Source organism: Cystoisospora suis (assembly GCF_002600585.1).
Source record: "Cystoisospora suis strain Wien I chromosome Unknown contig_1031, whole genome shotgun sequence".
NCBI classification, from domain to species: Eukaryota; Apicomplexa; class Conoidasida; order Eucoccidiorida; family Sarcocystidae; genus Cystoisospora; species Cystoisospora suis.
In genome coordinates this window covers 9,167-26,555 of record NW_027153832.1, presented here as the reverse complement: position 1 = coordinate 26,555, position 17,389 = coordinate 9,167, and the positions used below count along the sequence as shown (strand labels likewise).

Sequence of the window (17,389 nt, the reverse complement as noted above, 5' to 3'; positions counted from 1 at the left end):
GCAGAAGTCCGCAGCGTGACAGGTATACAAAGCTAGGAAGTGCGTATCTGCAGCGATGGGGAGGCCTCGATAGCTTCCTTGTCCAGAGCGCGACGGTTCCCCTCTACCTCAGAATTGAACCATATCAGGGCTGTTTCTAGAGATGACGGACAGGTGTACCTGCTGCCAAGGCTTGCACCCGCTAATCGAGGCTGTAAATCGATTTTTCGGGGGGCCATAGCCGTCTCAGATTCCCCCATCAAAGAAATAGGGAGGACATGCGCGCGTGGTACCACGGCTGTGGCAATTCACTATATAGGTGTATCCGGAGAAAGGGTGTACGGGTGCAGACAAGATGGGCATGGAAGCGAGCGAAGTTACGTCCGGGTCCGGACATCTCACAGTACTCATGACCAAAAAGACGTCTGCCGGCCCTTGGTTGTTGAGGCGAGTAGACAGACTCGTTTGTTCAGCTTCCTGGCTTGCTCTGGAGCTGCCAACCCTTAGGTTTTCACTTGCAGCCTTTTGGCTGTCGCGTCTTTCTCTCGTGAGCAGCGTATCACAAACCACGTCAACAGGGAAGTGGCAGAGAAAATCCCCACTCTTCAACTGGCCATTGCGACTTATGTGGGGGTGAGGACGCGTCCCGGACGTGCAACGAGGGAAGTCTGCACTCTCTTCGTCGGAATCTAGTTTCCAGTCTCTTGGTGAGGAGGGGACGTGCAAGCCCTTTCTTAAAGACGGGCAAAGAAAGGAAAAGATGCCATTAGCTTTTGACGATTGGGAAGCCTGAGAACCGTACAGAAGCAGGAGACTCCAGGGCGATCTGCTCGTGTTTCTGCAGTCTCGTGGTGCCCCACTTTGCAGCTGTTGATGTTTCTCTGATGCTGCCTTCAGCGAGGAGTGCTTCAGTGCTGAGTTTTGTGTGTCTTCGGGTGTAGGAGAGCTCTAGACATGGCTGCCGTTCCGGGTGGCTCGCACATGTGGAGTCGTTACTTGTAATGCTTTGGCGGCAGTACGGACTGTTCACGAAGGCCTGAGGGCCGCCCGCCCTGCCAGTTGTGTGAGCTGTTGTTATCTGTTGAGCCCAAATAGAAAGCTCACCATCCATGCAGTTGAAAACGCCGCGCGGGGCTCGTTTTCACTTTCCGCAAAGGTGAAACGTTGTGAGGCGACGAGGTGGCTTGGGAGTCAGAGAATCGCTTCAGACCCTAGTTTTATAACAGCGCCTCTTTCTGCTTACCTCCGAGCCTTCTTTTTGGTACCGCCGTCTGCTACAGCCGCTTTTCGGAACTGATGTAGCTTGTCCAAGAAAGCCTGGCAATTGACAGAACCGCCGCGCATACATCATCGTTTCCAAGCGAACGGAAATTGAAAGAAATGTGGTCTAAGCCTCAGACATGCATATCTATTTCGATACATACCGGTAGTGCGTAGTTCGAGACGATCCGGGTGATGCACTAGTACATACTGACCACGAACGTCAACCAAACCACCATGTGTAGTCTGATCAGTTCATCTTCTCAGAGCGATTAGCTGTGCTTTCTTGGGTGGTGCGAGTAGAGCCCACAAGATGTTACGTGCATATTCAAAAAATCACCAAATAGGCGGCGTTGCTCCTTACATGTAATGTCTCCTCGCGATGATATTCCGGTGATAACTCTAAGAGCGTGTTGTCCTCGACCGATGAACTTTCTTGGAGGAGATCAGCAGACGAAATGGGAGCCTTCTGCCTCTGAGAATTACCTAGCCCTATAGGCGCAAGAGCGCCTCCACGGCTACGCAGTACGTCGGCCGGGCATTCCCGCAGAAGCCCGAGTTTGTGAAACGTGTCAACTGCACACCGCATTGCCGTGTACGCGGAGCTCTCCGGGAAGGACTGCAAAGAGAAGCAATGCATGAAGAGAAAACACAGCTCATAGGTACGCCGGTGAGGATAGTTGTTCAAGCAGGGGACCAGACACGGGTACTGGAGTAGAGCTGATAAGTGGGGACGATGCATTCCATGGTAGGTATACAAGAAAGTTACCAGCGTGTCCCCGCCCCCTCGCGTCCACCGCAGGGAAGATGGGCATAGGACTGAGTCGATAGAAGGATACCCATCTGAGGCTCTGCCCGCAGATTGGGGGAGTGAGGATGGCTCAGGGCCGCCATCGTCACGGTAGTGGTAGCTGAACTTTCATGAAGCTCCGGATAACTACCATGACAGTGAAGCTCCACGTGGGATCAAGGGCGCGAGACAAAGTGAAGTCATCTATCCGAAGCATAGAGCTCCGGCTTAGTCCAGGCTCTTCTCTCTTGCGGCGGGCCTGTGGACCTGAAAGTGGTGGGGAAACACAGCGAGGGCTAAAGTTGTTTGCGCCAGGCTATATTGGGTGTGTTACTTCCAATGTGCATGAGTGGGTGCAAGAGTGGGTCGCCCTTTTAGAAGTTTCACGACAGCAATACCTGCTAGGTCACAGGAAAACCATTTTTCGCAGGGGTCTTATCTGATTCTGTCTCCTGTCTGGTGAATCTTTCACCTGGACAGACACACGGTATTTGAAATGTAGAAGGGTAACCCTGATACCTACCAGGAATTTTTCTTGGTGAAGAGCCTCGGCTACACAGTGTGCCCGAGCAACCAGCTGCGCCTTCGTCATCTTCCCGTCTCCTCGTGGTCTGAACAATGTTAGAGGTGTCACTGCGGTCTCTTCGCGTTCTATACGATGGGCAAGACAAACGGGAGCGAAAGACCCATTCAGTGGGAATCGACCGGTCCCCCAACGAGACTCCTAAAATTCCAGTTTTGGACTGTGACGGTCACGAGTGAATGGTACTCTCCTTCATACACGTGGACGTCCACGCCTTACTAGCTCTGACATCTGCTGGAAGGTGTCATGAAGATAGGTCGTGTGACAATCGAAACATCGGGACAGAGGCAACAAGAAAAGATAAACAGACTACGCATACTGCGCGTACCCAAAAAGGCGGCTTCATTGTATACACTGGAAACGGAATCAAAATGCCAGTTTATCTGCGCGAGAAGAGAATGGTTCACCGCTACGTCCCACGGACGACGCCGCTACGGACGGGATGAAAAAGTCGGCGTAGTTCCAAATCATCGTACCCAACCACTCCGGTATGCAGTTCTGCGTAGCTGCTTGTGTTGAACCGAGTGTCTACAGACAGCTAGCAGATTCACGGAGGCGGAAGTGCGTGGTGCTGTGGCGAAGGCTATCAGTGGATTTCATGGACCACAAAGAACGAAAGCAAAGGGCCAAGGACAGTAGCTGAAGAGTATCTTTACGCTCCTGACTTTCCTAGAAAGCGACTGAAGCTGCGTCGCAATCAGAAAAATACCATTCATACGGGCCAGCTAACCACGAATCCTGCATATTCGGGAGCAGGCTATGGGAGGGCGAGATAGGCTAGAAGTAGCTATAAGATTGTCAGCGGATATAAGAAAAAAGCTGTGGACCCCGGCTCTGATAGTGCACGGTGAGGTTGTCCAGCTCTGGAAGCCGTGAGCTTACTACGATAGTTCTCCACGGGACACTTACCTGCTGCGTTTTCCACCTCTCCTGCCGCATTCTCTTCACTTTGTGCCGGCTGCTTCTGAAGGGTGAAGAAACTCATGCCGCACGCCAGGTAGCTGTCAATGAAAGGCCAGATAAAGTAAGCTAGAAGGGTGACGAGACACTCCGAAGACGCACAGAAGACATAGCGCCTATTCCCTTGTCCGTCCTGATGACTCGGGGACGCTGATGGAGATGGCAGTCGGCGCAGGACGCCTCGCGATACAGCGAGATCGATTGCCTGTCAGATGCCAAGAATGCGAGAGAAAAAAAGAAAGAAAACCGAGCTCTGTTACGATTAAGAGAGAATGTCTTTCGCGAGGTGGACGTTGTTAAATGAGCTGCAGCAGTACAAGAGCCCGAAGAGGGTGAATGAGTCATCACGTAGCAGACAAGCCAATGATACCATATTCCAGGAAAAGGGTTAGAAGTCCACTGTATCTACTATATATACATTTCACGTCTAATTGAAAAGACAGGTATGGCTTCCGTTTTTCCTTGCAGCCGTCTCGCTGCATGTCCTTCAAGTATATCATGCCTCACGATGTCCGGAGTATGCTGTCCGTCTAACTACTAAGAACCAGTGAGGATTTTGTAGTTACCCGCGGTGAATCTCCTCCATCGCGCGCTTACGTTTTTTATGTGTCGGTCGTCGATCTCGATGGTCTTGCCGAACTGTCCTTGTAAAATTTTCATCAGAAACGCGACCTTCTCTCTCAAACTCTCTTCCGCTTCTCCCTCTTCCCAAGCTTTTTCATGACCGCAAGATAACAACGCAACAGTTACAATAGCTTCCATCACGAAGGGATAGCAGCACTGATTTCTGTAGTAGGCTAGAACCAGCCTCGGGGCGTCAGCGCTCATGGGACCCACAACAGTCCCCCCTGATGTCGTCAGACGTTTAACAGACCCAAGAGATGTCCCTGCCGGTGAGCCTTTTCCCGTGTTTAAAAGAGCTGACCATCCTCCGCCGTTGCTTGACACTACCCTCTTAAGATATGTCTGAAGGACCGCTTGGACGATAAGGCGCACGTCATACATCAGCCCACCAACGGCAGGCGAAAGGATGCCGTTTCGAAGGAGAACCTGGTCTCTCAGCCACTGGACCTGATCTTCCTGATGACAAGTCACGAGGACAGCAGTACCTCCGTCTCCCGGAAACATTTTTTTCAGGAGAAAATCCTTGTTAGAGGACAGCAGAAAGACTAGACAAGAAAAAGCTGGCTTGTGCAAGTCCCGCACAAACAGCAATGCTACCCAAAAGACCGTGCGGATGCCGGACATCTGAAGACGTTGTTAGGAACCTTCTGGCCGACGAAGGGGGTGGGAGCGAAGACACTTTATACATGAGCAGGCACGATGGCAAGAAGGAAGAGTCACCGCGAACGGGCTTAATACTCGAATCTATTGAGGAAGCCCAGAGGGAAATGAAGAAAAAAACATGAAGGAGAAACAAGGACAGTTGGCCCCTACGGATTCTTGTAGTACAGATCGACGGCTGCGTTATTCCGTGGGTGACGAGGTTCCGCACGTCGTGAAGTTACGATATGGGTGGCGAGGTGCTAAAAGAACTACCATCAGACAGAACTCGGTCAAGAGACAAACCCAGTAGACAAATGTACCAGGATCGTCCTTCGTCTATTGGTGCTTCTGAAAAGGCTTTCGCGCCGTACCGAGGCGCCCGTCCAGGTACCACCCGTAGAAGCTTTCCGGGTGTGCCGACACATGTTCACAGCTGAACGCTAGAACTCAGTAGCATGAGGCGTACTAAGCCCATTGCAGTTTCTAAAAAGATAAGGAAGATGGGAGCTCAGCTCACCAGGTCTTCTTCCCGGATGCCATTTGGGTGCATACACAGGATCGTAGCGACGAGCGAAGTAGGGGATATAATGAGGTTTGAAGACAACACACCCATAAGGTGGTCAGCAAACTTCGCGGTCAACTGCAAACCCAACAGCACATTCCAGCAATTTCGAAGCGCTTTACTGTGCTACAAGGAGCCTTGACCTTCCACAGTCCATCCACTCAAACGGCCAACCAAGAACATACTCCTGAGTTAAAAAGCATAGAGAGCGGAAGGCAATGCCGCACCGGCAATTACGGAAAGACATTCGACCCGTCTTAAAGCGTCACAGGCAAGAGCCCCATCTCACACAGCACGCTCCTACGTAGTAAAGATCTTCACATCCATAGTAACACTTGTACAAGACCTTATCCTCTTGAGCCTGCGTGTCCCGCGTGTTCAGTAGACGCTTATCTGCAGTTCTTGCGAGACTGAGATGAAAGCTGCCCTGCAACTTTGAGAGTCGACAGGCTGTCTGCAGGAAAGGGTAGCAAAAGAACTTTTCCCGATGCATGTGGAAGCGCCATCTGAGCAGAAAAGTTCTATAAGTAGAAGCACCGAGCGGAACCTCGCGTTCATCACTGTGGTTACCTGCCTCCGTAACTGATCTGGGACTTTGCTATGTTCCTTAGCCTGGACAGCCATGGCTTCGCTTTCCTCCTGGCTTTGCGGCTGAATTTTCTTCGCTTTCAGCCACTCCGTTGAAGCCTCGAGATGCTCACGTTCCTGTTCCTGTCGCTGTCTGTACTCCGGCGGCTGCCCAAGCTTGGAGTCTTCACCTGGCACCGTGGACATATCCGTTTTCTCACTCTCACCCTTGACCGCGTTTCCTGAAGCCTGCATACCTTCTCTTTTAGCCCCCAGACACCAGTCTCCCTCGCCTGCAGCTGACGTTTCAAGCGTGGAGAAGTAGGCGCGCTCCGCTGACTTCTCTGGAAGATGGCCTTGCAAGAACGACTATACCGGACAAGAAGGCGAACAACAAGGGGCGAGTGTTTGGAGGCTGTCCCGGGAGCGTTGTGCCCCGGGATTGTGTCGCACTTTGTCGCGGTGGATGTGCAGGCATGCCCTGGCTGCCAACCACCTGTGCTCTAAGCAGCCATGGACACTGGTGTGTTCGCACGGGTAGTACGGCAGTATTTTCCTGCGCTAACTAAGGCGCGAAAAGATACACAAGATATGCTTGAGAGGGAAACAGGCGCCCTATAAGGCAGTCCCAATAGTCAAGGCGGTCTTAATTGATTAGCTTACACGTATCAAGGGCCTAGCCTTCACGACTGAAGGCCGCATTCATGTACATTTTTCTATAGATATCTCCACACGCGTTATACGCGCAGCGTTTGTTACACACAGCGAGGAATGGTACTGACCTTGAACGAAACAGGAGCTGCGATTCTGATATATGCAGAACCAAGAGGCTTGGAGCCTATACCAAATCGCTGCTGCTGGAGACCGTCTGAGGACTCGGCATCCTGGATCTTGCAGTCAGGGCCGCTGGAATGCGAGACACGCCGGATGAGACTAAGAACTCGACTCAAGCCCTCCCTCTCCTTCTCTCCCCCCCGGAGCTCCTGTGGAAATGACTCTGCCTCAAGAACTTTGTCGTAGGAGATGGTAACGGGCACGAATGTAACATTTGGCTGTTCATTGTCGAAGAAGAGATCCAGGAGAGTCCGCAAGAGGCCAAACTTGGGGTTTACCAAAAGACCTGTAGTGCATAAGAACGCGGAATTTATCTAGAGTCTTAGGTTCCTTTGCGGCTCCGCAAAAGAAAATGCTCGTCTACGCGATGCAACACTTGGAGACACATCAGCAGGTTCAAGTTCTGGTAGCGGCAGAAGACAAGTAGATAGCCGGGCCGAGGTACGTGGGCTTCCAGCGAGCACGACGTGCCGTGCTCTCTGGTCTCCTGTCCCGCCCGAGCCTTCTAGTCAGAGAGTTCGTCCTCGTTACTGTGGGTAGAGCAAATTGCGATTCCTTGGAAGACAGAAACGTGCGCCATGAACGAATTCTGCTGATGTCTGCGCAAAGGCAGCAGCACCAGAGTTGTACAGTAACCTACACAAGCCATCACTCCGGTAATCTGCGCAAGCGGAGTAGGAGAGCACTTTCGAAGTATCACTCACCACTTTTGCTTCTGCCTCCTTCCAGGAAGATTTCTAGCAAGCCGTGCCGCTTGGAAATGGCATGTATGTATTGGCGGAGAACTGTGCAGTACAGTCGCGCGGAGAACTGACCACTCCCGTGGGACCCTCCCCCTCTGGCTTTACCGGAGCGCCCTTTCTTTAGGAAGAAGGCTCCGGCATTTCTTAGAAGCCGATGAACGACAGCGATCTCGGCAAAACTTTCATCGGCGGCAATCAGAGGTAAAGGCATGCCATTGCCGAAGCACATGTAAGAAAGCAATAGGAAATCCTATGAAGTAACAGAAAGAGTCGTCGCACACGGTGTGAAGTCGCCACGGGGCTCACTGACAGGTCCTACCTTGTAAAGACCCAAACTTATATTACCCCATGTTTTCAGCCGCTAAGCCCGTGGGTGTGCATCTTCTTGACCTCCAGCTGCTGGTAAAGGACTGAGGACACCGAGGAAACACCTTCACCCGGTGACGCCGGAAGGAAACAAAATGCGACACAACTTGAGACAGTATCAGGGGGGACGAGATGCTTTGAATTCAACACCGGGTCAGCGAAGTCGTGCAAAGAATAGAAGCATACATCTCCCCGGCCTGATCTGGGAAGTGTTCGAGACTACTCTCCGAATTTGAGTAGAAGACGGCATCTTTCGCTTTCGTGTTCTTTGGTTAGACATCCTTCGCTTTCGTGAACACGCTCAAGTACTCCCGGCTCACCATGTACGAACGATGAGTAGGAACGAAGACAACGGGGCCGCGGCTCTCCCTGATTGTCTTTCTTAGTCTCTCGACTTCAGTGCTCTCCACGACGATGCGATCAAACAGGCGGAGAAAAGAAGTGTGGAGAACTGCTCCGAGAAGGTAAACCGCTGGTGGACTAATGGTCCCAGCTATTGCGCTGTACAGTTCCTGAGCGTCTTCCCGCACCTCCGCTTCGATCTCCGGTATGGTAGTTCCTAGGCCAAACAAGCGGAACACCTCATGGCGGGAAACTCACAGTTTATACCTACCACTTGTACGACACGTAACACCAGCGTGCAGAAAGTCGCTCGAAGACATCCAGACTCCGACACCTGCAACCCTGGCTGCACCTTCGCGTACACGTGAACTGGCAGCTTGGCCAGAGAAGGCAAGCCGGGACAAACGAAAGATTGCTATTACTGCTGTTACCTGCGCGTTTGCCATTTTTGCGCCTACGCCTTTTGCCGAGCTTGCTCAGTTGCAGGGCTTCTCTGCGGATAGCCGACGCTACCGCCTTACTCCCCATCACAGCGTTTTCGATAGACAGGGGAGACGGACAACGTGGTAGAGGTCCGGCAGTCCTCAGGAACATCACAGCGTCCGGATACGGCATCAGGCGAGCGAGCCAAGCGGGCGGGTTGTAGGGCTCGTTCAGCACGTGTTTGTACAAAAGATTGATATAGACGTAGGGAGCTGGGGGTGGCTCGCAGGCTGCGCATGGGCGTACACAAACAGTTTCTAAACCAAGGCCTGTGCACCGCCGGCTTGATACTCTGAGAAGCACTCGGACAAGCAGTCCCCTCAGAAACAATAGCCCTTCTACTCCACCACATCCGCTGTTGGTATAGGGTTGCCCGAGTGTCGCGATGCGTTCAAGAAGGCAAACGGCTGCGCCTGTGCCAGGCTGGATCACTCTTGCGGTGCCCCCTATGGATGTGGGTGATTCGGGCTAACAGAGCACTGATCGCTGATGTCGCATGCCACACTCAGTAGGCTGCTTCCTCATCGAGACGGTCTTTGGGACTGAGTGGAATCCACCGACTCTTACTAATGAGAAATGTAGCGAACACCAGCTGTCCCGGTTCGCCTTCGCAAGTGTTGCATAGCCTACCCGATTGCTCATTGAGAAGCCATCTGGCGATGCCGTAGAAGAAATAATGAGTCCAACTTCTCCAGTCGAGATCCTCGGTCTTCAGGAGAAATATCGCTTTTTCTTCGGGAGCCAAGAGATGATGAAGTTTCCGCATGTTGTTCTGCTCGAATACCCACTCGTGGTAAGTGAAGGGATGAAACGCCTCTGCCGCCTTCTCGACCTTCTGGATACCGGAATGGTACATATGTGCATGTCTCTTCAAAGCAGAGGAAGGGGGCAGAAGGTAGTTCGTGAGGGTCGCCATCACGGCCGCCGGCAGCCGTTGCAGAAGAAAGAATTTCCTGGTTAAGGCACCACAGACCAGTCCAGTCCGGACACTAGAAACTCGCCGGAGCGGTGGCAAAACAAGGTATTGTTCTCAGTCTTTTTCCGAGATTTATGTGAATCGCCTATGCGTGGTTCTTAATTCTCTGCATGACATTTGTACTGGAAGTGGGGAGTTGAACCCACAGCCAGTGCAAGAAAACACGCGGATTTCTGGTAAGGGTAGGAGACAAAGGCTTCGGATGTGGTCATTCGACGACATGGGCAGCTACGGGTTTACGGCGTAGGGCCGTACAAAAGCGCAAGTATCCGAGCTGGGATGAAGGGGGCAAAGGCGACGCTACAAGGCACACAAGTCACCGTTTCCTCTCTCAGCGAGCAGCAGCCCGCCAGCCTGCCGTGTTGGCAGTGCCTCGCATCGGTAACAATCGAATCAGCCACGACAAATAGCTCCAGGGCTGAGTAAACAGAACAAAGCCTTCTCCGTACCGGCGAAAGTCCTCGAAGTCTCCCTCGAAGTATGGCGTTTGCAGGTCCCGAGTGATGCGGTTGAAGAAAGGGTTCAGCATGTTGTACTCACGCCCGTAATACAGGATATCTCCCCACCTGACTGGGTTTGTGTCACTCGTGCAGCAATGGATGACGTAGACACCGGGCACGCCGTCCCTGACTGGTGAAATCTCTCCAGAGGAGGGATCCCTCTGTCCGGCTTTTGTGGGGGAAGGAAGCGCTGAAGGAGCGGGAGAAACATTCTTGGGAAGGCTGATACTCCGAGGAAGATACTGGGGCAAGACGCATTTTGCAGCTGCTATAGAAGCCGCAGCGGCCGGATCGGCTCGGGCAGCAAGAGCCATTGTCTTGGGATTCGCGTGTGCGTGTGCTGCCGCAACGGCGGCCCCCGCAACAATCAGAGCGTCGGCAACAACATCGACAGGGACGTTGTCACCGATGAGGTTCGGGTTTGCTGGCAGGCATTTGAGCACTCCAAGGGCGGCTGAGCAGTGGGACAGAACCGACAGACAGAGCATGATAGCTTGCGGAAAGGGTCGTCGTGCTCGAGACAGTAAAGATATGTGCGCTAAGTGTGGAGCCGACGGCGTGAAGAAGCCGCTTGTCAGAGTAAATATCCGGAAATCCTGTAGCCAGTCGGGCAAGTAGGCTGTGATGTATGCGCACCGCTCCTTCGTGAGCACTTTGGCAAGCACCCTGTTCTGGAATAGAGACCAGCACACAGCAGGTGCATGGCGGACAAGCGCACTCACACAACAGGAACATCCCGCCTGTAGCGTTCAGGTTGTCGATCCAGCCTCTTCTAGGATGCTTGTAGGCCGCGCCGACAATCGAGGGCCTCAACATGCACAGAGGGAAGTGAATGGAACTTTCAGGTTGAAGCAGCGCCTTTTCCCAATCCCTGATCAGCAGAGCCTCAGACAGGCGCTTTGTGAAGGTGTACGTGTTGGGAAACCTCCCGAGAAGCTGCTTCTCCAGGTTAACAACGTCCAGGTGGGGATGCTGCACGTGTTGCACACCACACCCATTCTGCAATAAAATCGAAGAGTTTACTGTATCGCGTTACTGTCGCTTGTTGGGCTTAGTGCGGGGAAGTGTCGCTTCCGCTGCGTGAAGGAGATAACGTCTGCTGCGATTCAGCCTGGAGGACAACTTGGCCGGGAAAAGTTCCGACCAAACTATTTTGCGGTTTTCCGCCTTCGTTTGACGGTGTGTGGCAGACAGTCGCCCGTGATCTCCAAGTTACTTTGACAGGGTCGGTCATCGGCACCAACGTCTGGAGATGTCCGCAGTCGTTTGGAGAACTGTTGCTGAGCTGCGGGAGAATGCCTGGAGTGCCTTACCTTGGTCTCTTGGTCACGAAGCTCGATCATTCTGTGAACGGCCGTAAGAAGTTCTTCAGTGTCCCAAGACAGCGGGAGAATGTCTTCTTTAACTCGGCCCTCGTGGTCAGAATTAACGTAGCAAGTAGACGTGTGTACAAAGACTTGTAGGCATTTACAGCCTTTAGCAAAGTCGAGAACGCGCATCGTCCCCTCTACATTGCTCCGGTAATTATCCTTGAGCGGGGAGTTGAAGTGGACCGACGCTGCCATGTGGATGACGACCGTCACTTCTTCTTGAAGTTTCTTGAGAAGTTTCCTGTTTCGGATACCGAGGTCCGGCTGGAGTAAATCACCAGGGACGGCAACCACTCTTTGGCTGATCCAGTTGTTCCAGTTGTCCTGATGCTCGTTACGCATCGCCTCGAAGGCAGGACTGCTGAACACGTCGATCAGCAGCCTCTCCTGGGCGGTGCGCCCAGCTGAGGGGCGCAGCACAACGTAGATTCTCTTTGAAGGACAGGACTTCAGTAGCTGAGATAGCAAAACTTTGCCAACAAAGCCACTGGCACCCGTCACCAGTAGGGTCTGGTGAGGGTAGAAGGCTTGGAGCATGCTCATGTGCCCCATGATGTCTAACTAGGGCAGACGCTGTACCATGACAAAAAGGAAACTGATTGTCTACTTCCTGCAGAGGGAAGCATAAAAAACTCTCGTTCTCTAGACCGCACTGTCCTGACCAGCTCTTCCTGATGTCTCCGACAGTCAAAAACTTCGGCTTGGCAACCCAGCCTTGGCGCACACCTGCTCACTATGCCCGAAGATGCTACCTTGTGTCTGTCAGTTCTCGTACAAAAGAGTCACACCAAATGCCATGAGGTAAGACGAAACTAAGAAACCCGGGACCGAAGTAAACCAGAGAAACCAGGAAAAGCAGGCCGACAGCTGAGCAAGGAAGTGCCGAACACTGATGTCGCATCCAAGCTAACGCCCTCGGCAAGGGCTGCCGACGTAGGCGCGAGAGGGAAAACGGGCAAGACTGCAGTGCGCGGGTGAACACGGCGAGTGCAAGGCGGCGCCTTGCCCGGTCGGCACCAGCCGAGGGATCCTCGTGCTCTACTATCAGTCATCTCCTGCCTCATCCGGAAGGTACAGCTGTTGACCGCAGAGAAGAAATTTTCGCTGCTTTACTGCCGCCGGAGACTTCGGGAGGGAAGCAGCAAAATTTTCCCTTTCTGCAGGCGTGCCGGCCCGAAGGACCAAGGCAAACCCCTCTGACCTAAAAACTGCGAAAGACGCGCCCGTGTAGCCAATAAAAAGAACCGTAATAACCGTGCGGCAGCTGGGCTTCGACACCTTAGTCAAGACACCATGAGACGGGACCTCGCCCTGCTGAATCCGTTTTTCGTGGTAGAGTGAACCATCGGACCGACTCGCTAAGCCTTTTTTCCGTGAGGTGACCTCATCCAACGGAGAGGGTGCGCAGGTGCAGGGCTGCTGGGGTTGGTATACGACAATCGAGGTTCTTTCCGACACTTGACGACTGCAGGCGCCCTCCGCTGTGGCGGCCTCGGCCTGCTGGTGTAGAGGAGGGACGAAAGTACAGTCGCTAAATTCAGAATCTGACAACCGTCCCCGAATCCAGCAGTCCGTGTACTACGAGGGGCATCTGATGAGCTGTTGTAGGGTGCGGGGTTAAAGACACAGGCGCACTACATTGGCACCCTCCCTGATCCCCCGCGGTGAGCTCTGGCTCCTCGTGCCGCACGATTTCCGACCGCAGGCGCAGACGCTGATCTCGGAGGGAGGCCCCGGCTGCTGCCCAGTTGACCAAGCTAACGCAGAAGGAGGCGCTGCTAAAAAAACAGCCCCACCCATACTTTTGATTAGCCTGTTCCCGCCTCTAGTCAGTGTCAGCGCCGCAGGGAAGCCACATGCCACCGAGTATTGCATTCCATCGCAAGCTCTTGTTGTGTGGGCGGTTCACTACCAACTGTCGCTCCTCAATCGAAAACTCTCTGGCACAATTAGACCTCAGGACACGCTGGTCGGATCTTGAAGTGATCGTACGCGGTACGGATGCTGCAAAACCGGACAGCCCCATTCGCTCTCAGCGATGCAGAGGCGACAGTACTCCGGCAGACAACTTGGCGTCCGGCCAGCTGGGTGGCCCCTGTAGCTGTCGAGCTATTGAACACTTCCTACTGAAGAAAAGAGTTCTCGTCTGGCCGACGCAACGGCCAAGCTCCGGCAAGACACTGTAACAGGAGTTTGGGCCTACTCTTGACTGGCAGAAATTCCGTGTAGAGGAGCGAAATGTGCAGGTGATTGTCACTACGAGCGTAGAAATATGAGAGTGAGTTACTGGTGTTGTGGAGCTCTCCAAGTGCAACAATGCGAGACCCCCCCGTGGCGCCTGCTAGGCGTAGCGAAACCTACACTGGAGACGTTCTTCAGTGACCTACGTCAGTGGCTGCGCGGCAGCAAGGGCACTGTGGCGAGAGTAAGGCGAGGGCCCCCTTTCTGCTGAGGTTTCGACTGATGCTTTCTGTCTACTGTAGCGCTGATTGTCAAGTGGGCCTGGTCGAGTGGAATTCCTCTGGTCTAATGCACGCCGGACTCTACATAAGACGGGACCGTCAGCAGATGCAATTTCCCACAGGGAGAAGAGTGGAGTTTCGGGGCGCTCGTGACACACTCATCTCGAGCAGAGCACTGGCTTCGTTGTGAATACCTCTCGCGTTTGAATTGCTCTAGTTTTCGAGTGGCAGGAGACGGTAGCCTGGGACCCACTGTGGCAGTATAGTTTAGGATCGCAGAATCGCCTGTCACCGGTTGCCGATCCCCCAGCCCAGCCCCGACGGGGGCGCGGGGCTGTCCGAAGTGATGATTTGTTACTCAGTCGAAAGATCTCCGAAGTCGGTGACTTGCTTTGAGCCCGTATCTTAGGAATCGCGGAAGCTCGACCTCGGAGGCAGTTGCAATCCCAGCTGTCCTCACTGTCCTCGTTCAATATGAGGGCGAAGGCAGGAGGCCGAGGCCGCTCGCCTCGGGTACCGAGTGAAGAGCAGTATCGCACAACTTATTTGGAAGATTTCTCAGCAGGGCACAAGGAGCTGACTTTGCCTGCGGCTGGCTTTCCAACAGTTGTCATCTCGGGTAGTTCACCGAGTCTCGCTGGCTTTCCTCTTGGTGGTGCGCCCATCGCACCGAAAGCCCAGTCAGTGCCCACTTCGCCCTCGAGAAAGGCAATTATGAGCGGGACACCACGGGTCTTCGCGACGACTTATAAAGGCGCATTCAACGAGGCTAACTCGACGAAAAGTCCTCTCTACAAAACACGGTTGACCGCTGATGGATACACGCTGTCGTTTCCATGTTCAGGAAGTCCGCAATCTCGCGGAGCGACATTCTCTGAAAGTGCACTTCACAGTTTTGCTGCAATGAACACCTTCCGAACAACGTATGCTGAGAGGTTCGCTGACAGCTCGTCGATCCGGGCGCTTGTGTCCCCGAAGGCATGTGTTGACAGTGACTTCCGGACCGCTCCACTGTACGGTAGACCAGCCTGGGGCGTGAGTGAACGGCCACCGCCGTACCTGCCAGGACCCAGGTGGACCTTTGATACTGAAGAGTCATCGGTGGCAATGTGCGACAGGCCAGTAACCGAAACTGAGTTCCAGTATCGTACGAGAAATCACGAGATCATATCCTCCGACGCCATGTTGGATGCAACAAAAAAGAACCCAGCGACAGCACGCCGGTACACGCTTTTCGAGACGGGACACACGCCAGACCGTCGGCACGACTTCTTCTCTCTAGAGTCGAAACTGACGCAGCGGAGGGAAAGAGAAGTGGCTCAAGACACCGCGTCACACGAGGCGACAGCAGCACTGTTTCCGAAGAAGAAACCCAACGCCAAAGACTTGTTCGGCAGCACGCGGGTGCCAGATCCACTCGTCTTCAACGAGGAACCGCAGGCAGAACGCCGCGCCGGACTCGATTTCTTCAGCGAAAGCGTGCGCAAGTTCGAGCCTAACAAAGCAAGAGTCGACCCTGGAATTCCGTACTGCAAGCCATGGCAGCCCCTTTGCACGCTGCATTACGATGTTCCGCCGCAGAAATTCCCTTTCTCCGCCGCGAAACCGGAGACCTTTCAGAGTTTCGTTCCTGTCACGCCTACTGCTCGCTTCGACGGGAGGATGGCAGGGCTCCGAAGGAAAGGACTGCAAGACTAAAAAAGTCTTGTTGCTTCCAATTTCCTTCAGAAAGACGAGGGCGCACTCGAGAGAAGCGCCGTCCCACCTGTAACCCCAGGGGCCCGCCGGGGTTGCATGGTACCTGACCAGAGACCGCGGAACGTGTTTGTCGTGCCGCTGCTGGCACCAAAACTGGTGACTCCTCCGGCATACATGGACGTTAGTAAATCGGATCCGCAGTGCATCTCTGCTTTGAACTCAGCTTGTCGTCCGGCTGCAGCCGTGCAGGGTGTATGGCCTGGTGTCGGAACGGGAGCGCTGCACAACGGAGACTAGGCAGCGTTTCAAAGACCGAGTCACTTCCGCCCAGGCACCGGTTCCTTATTAGTGAGCGAGATTGCTGCACGACGTCTCGCTTGGAGCCTGTAGTCGCCCAAGATGTTACTGACCCACTGGCTTCCCTTCTGCCGTAGCGCCTCTAACATGCTGCAGCGGCGGCGATACCCGACATAGTGTCTTGGCAGAGTCAGTGGCATCTGACCGAGTAGGCCCTGCGGAAGTGGCTTCTTGTTGTGAGATACGTGGATGCACTTCGTCGGACTGTCGATGAGGTAGAACTGCCGGGCTCCGTCACCTCCCGGAATGCCGCAGTGATGTGGAGGAACCGGGACCCCCGTGACTTTTGTCGGGAGAGCTCCGGGGCTACATTTTTCCCCATGCAGGAGATCAGAAGCCTGAGGCTGATTCCACGAGCAGTTTCACGGCCTTCAGGACGGTCCGACGCAGCGAAGACCTCACTCGGGACGCCACCAGCTTCGCCTGGGGCGCCAACACGACACTGTCGCAGGCGAGGCCGCACTTACAAGTGACCGTTCGGGGATCGCCGCACTGGATAGTAGCGGCGGCGTCACCTGTGGCTGCACGGAAAGGTTGCCAGGTACGCTTGCAGTTCTTAATTGATCCCTTTCCATGCCGTTCTCTGCCATATCAGGTCCTCATGTACAGTGAGCTTACCAGCCGACACGGTCCGAGAACAGTTCTGTACTTTTCTTCCTTGGACTAGCAACTGAGTCGTCACCGACAGGTCGCACAGCAGATCCGTGTGGTTGCATCCGGAGCCATAACAACATGAACGACTCTGCTACTGCCGCGTTTTCTGGCACCAGGACGCAGCCCCGCTCCTGCTACTTAACGCCTTGCACGGGGGTGGGTGTCCGTGGACACACTGCCCTGTCTTATTAGAAGGTCCGGACAACCGCGGCTTTTCCTGACCCTCACTCCTCACGATATGCTTCCCGTCCTCCACACAGAGGCGTCATACGAGCAGCACGCCAACTGCACTTCCTGTGCTGCGGCTGGGCAAGTTTGTAACTCTGATGCTGCTGTTGTTCCGCCCTCGCCGGAAGGTACTCCTGAGAGCGGACAGCTCATTGCATTTCCGGCTCTTTTTTCCTTCAGGAGATTCATCCTTACAATGGATTGGTGGAGTATAGAGAGTGCGTGGGACGTGCGGAGGAATTTCCTTTGTTGCGACGAATGCTTCCGCGGGGTGTCTGCCGAGGAGTGACGGGTGACCGACGCAAATGAGCGATGTCAGCGCAACGAAGTCTTTTAGCTGCATCAGCTTGGCTGTCCCGGCCACAAGTGCAGTTCTTGCGCATTGCCCCCTATGAAAGGGAGTCTATTC

At 53.9% G+C, this 17,389-nt stretch overlaps 2 protein-coding genes across 2 annotated transcripts; one reads left to right on the top strand and one right to left on the bottom strand.

The window, feature by feature from the left end:
• Positions 1–125: 125 nt before the first annotated feature.
• Positions 126–12,768, bottom strand: CSUI_002440 (acyltransferase domain-containing protein). Its single transcript, XM_068062641.1, has 16 exons — positions 11,525–12,768; positions 10,934–11,183; positions 10,161–10,665; positions 9,366–9,688; positions 8,684–8,971; positions 8,231–8,469; positions 7,506–7,794; positions 6,750–7,087; positions 5,971–6,336; positions 5,356–5,478; positions 4,170–4,652; positions 3,522–3,777; positions 2,553–2,680; positions 1,604–1,858; positions 1,223–1,296; positions 126–768 (listed from the first exon to the last, which is right to left on the bottom strand). The coding sequence occupies exons 1-16, from the start codon at positions 12,131–12,133 to the stop codon at positions 714–716; spliced, it is 4,581 nt and encodes a 1,526-aa protein (XP_067925384.1). The 5' UTR covers positions 12,134–12,768; the 3' UTR covers positions 126–713.
• A 2,178-nt stretch (positions 12,769–14,946) lies between these two features.
• CSUI_002439 (uncharacterized protein) lies at positions 14,947–15,741 on the top strand (the record flags this gene model as incomplete). The annotated part of the gene is made up of 2 exons (XM_068062640.1): positions 14,947–15,190; positions 15,221–15,741. The coding sequence occupies 2 exons, from the start codon at positions 14,947–14,949 to the stop codon at positions 15,739–15,741; spliced, it is 765 nt and encodes a 254-aa protein (XP_067925383.1).
• Positions 15,742–17,389: the final 1,648 nt, after the last annotated feature.